The sequence below is a fragment of the Nannospalax galili genome, unplaced genomic scaffold, assembly GCF_000622305.1.
Source record: "Nannospalax galili isolate Female #2095 unplaced genomic scaffold, S.galili_v1.0 scaffold379, whole genome shotgun sequence".
Taxonomy (NCBI): Eukaryota; Metazoa; Chordata; class Mammalia; order Rodentia; family Spalacidae; genus Nannospalax; species Nannospalax galili.
Genome location: NW_008343963.1, coordinates 73,438 through 76,186, shown reverse-complemented (window position 1 = coordinate 76,186; position 2,749 = coordinate 73,438). Strand labels below are relative to the sequence as shown.

Below are 2,749 nucleotides of genomic sequence, written 5' to 3'. Positions count from 1 at the left end.
CTGACACCCTCAAGCCTCAAGTATGGGAACCATACTGGAATGGTAGATTTATCAACTTTCTTAACTCTGCAGGCTCTTGGTATTTTTTCTCAAAAAAGACTAAAGTTAGCAGGAAACTAAATTTTCAGTGGGAAAATCATGCAAGTCCTTAAATAACAATTATACTTTGGGAAACTGCATGAGATACTTTTTTTCCCCCTTAATCTTTTTGACACAGGGTCTCCCTGTAGCCCCTGCTGGCCTGGGACTCTCTATGTAGCCCAGGCTAGCCTTGTGCACCACCATGCCCAGCTTGTTTTGTATAAAAAAGAATGTTGTCTGTTTCTTAAAATCTTGACATAGAAGAGGTAAAAACAGACAAGTGAGAACTTGCTATGACCAAGCTCACCTCTGAAGAAAGGCCACCCCCTTCATAAACAGAGTGTGCCTTTTAGATCCACAACTTTAACTGACCATGCAAGCAGAAATAGAGGACTATAGAAAGTTTAGGCCTTTTTTTCTAACTTCAAAACCTGGGGAGTTCAATCCTAAGAAAGACAATGTTCCACTGTGCACTTGGCTCCATCTCTTTATCTAGTGGCATGCATAGAAAAAAGGAAACAGCACGTGGTACAGTGTATTCAGAAAATCTGATCTTGCTTACAGAAACAGGGTCATAAAACTTTAGAATGCTTTAAAACCCAAGCTAAGACTCTTCTTTCAGTGTGAAAGGCGTTCCTCAATCAAATCTTTTTTTCAGTTTTATAAAATGTGTTCCTGAGCCAGGCTTGGCAGTGCAGACCTTTAGTCCTAGAATTCGGGAGGCAGAGGCAGGCGGATCTCTGTGAGATCGAGGTCAGCCTGTTCTACACAGCAAGTTCCAGGTCAGCTGGGGCTACTGGCAGACCCTGTCTCAAAAAAGACCAAAAAAAAAAAAAAGTTCCTTATCAATTTTTCTTATTTCATAATCTACAATCACATCTTGGTGACAGTGATGTAATATGTTCAATGACAATGACAGAAACTTAACAGACAAAAAGTCTTCCTTCTCAATTTGCAAACAAAATGTTAAAAGCTTTATCTTTGATACAAAAAGATGTTTTTATAAGCAAGCTACTGCTTTAAGCTGCTAGCCAAGGTAGAATCAACAAAAACCCAAACTGTTACTTAACCTTTATAAAACTTGTCTGTTTGCTGCAAATACGTATACATTTTAAATGTATTTCTTTCTACTACAATAAAAAATTAAAATAGCTCTCAGTTTAAAAGCTTTTGCAGGACTGAGGTTGTAGTTCACTGTCACAGCACCAATTTTGCAAGAACAAGGCCCTAGGTTTGATCTCTGGAAGGGGGGAAGGGCGATAAAGATGCTAATTCTATAAAGAAGATTAACCTTCCTGACTGTCCAGTAATAAACTAAACCCTCACTTTGCTACTCCAAGGAATAAAAGTGATCTAAAGTGAATCAAAATGCATAATGAGTTCATATTAAAAGTGATTCTTCATACTTATTTTTCACATGCTTATTCATAAACCAATCAATACAAAACAGATGTAAAAGGTTGTTTAATGCTTGACTATTACTTAGTTAACATCCAAGGAATCCTAACTTTTGAGCATTTAAATTCAGCTATAGTATGTGAAATACTAGTGTCTCTTATGTTAAAAAGCAAACTGAAAAAACTGCAAACATAAATGGCCTAAATATCAGTAATAATTATACTCTAATCTTTTACTATTTAAAATGTCAAAGCTATAAAACCTTTTCCGTGCTTTTAAGTGCACAATGAAAACAGTCATATTTATTTAAGTTTAAGACTAAATTTCTCCTCTCAAAATATAGAGGCATACATGTAAAATACAATAGAGATTATTCTGTCCAACTTCCTGAGGCCAGAGTCACGCAGACAGCATACAACATGATCTCATCATGGCATCATTGGTGCCCCTTCTTCACCAGTAGCATCACGGGAAATATGAAGGTCTTCAAGCATCTCAGTCAAACTAATTCGAGGTGCTCCTTCATCATCTGTGTCGCTTTCCACAGGGATGGTTGGATCTAAGAAAACACGGGAGGAAGGTTTCAAATATACATAAAATGGAAATACACATGGAAATGTACAGGCGCCCACCCCAAGCGTCACTGGTACTAATCAGCTATGCTACAGTAGAAGCTCTTAGATACTAGAGTGGCTTTCAAATTCTTGCTGAATAAATGAACCACACGCAGGAGGCTAGAAACTTAAAGGATCAGACTAGGATGAAATGACATCCAATGTATACAACAAACAACTTTTAAAAACCAAAGATTAAAATACCAAACACTATCACTGGTGCTACCTATAGCATATACTTATATACTCTTAAAACACCAACCTCTGTAAATATTGATATTTTTTCTAATTGCCTCATCTTCTTCAAGATCTTCAAGGAAATCTTGATATTGCCTGTAAGACAGAGAAACTTTCATCACAGCAAGGTAAAAACTTCAAAGTATAATGATACTCAAAAAAGTCAAAATTGAAAGTTAAGTATTGATATGCTGGAAAATTAATTTTCTCACAAAATTATATAACAGCTGAATATAAGGTGGTGTTAATACAAGACAATGAGAAAACAGTTCTACCCTCCACTCTGCCCTCCCCATCTGATTCTCAGGGACAAGGTGAAACACACAGGCTTCTTAAGGCTTTGGTTGATTTGGGGTTTTATACTTTATTTTTAAAAGATTTATTTGTGTGTGTGTGTGTGTGTGTGTGTGTGAGAGAGA

General features: G+C 36.6%; 1 protein-coding gene across 1 annotated transcript in view; it reads right to left on the bottom strand.

The window, feature by feature from the left end:
• Positions 1–1,528: 1,528 nt before the first annotated feature.
• Nmd3 (NMD3 ribosome export adaptor) overlaps positions 1,529–2,749 on the bottom strand; it is a 34,371-nt gene continuing 33,150 nt past the window's right edge. The window contains exons 15-16 of the mRNA XM_008840220.3: positions 2,356–2,426; positions 1,529–2,038 (exon numbers count right to left, since the gene is read on the bottom strand). Coding sequence (XP_008838442.1) covers positions 1,908–2,038; positions 2,356–2,426 — 202 coding nt within the window. The 3' untranslated portion in view covers positions 1,529–1,907. The remainder of the gene's footprint in view (positions 2,039–2,355; positions 2,427–2,749) is intronic.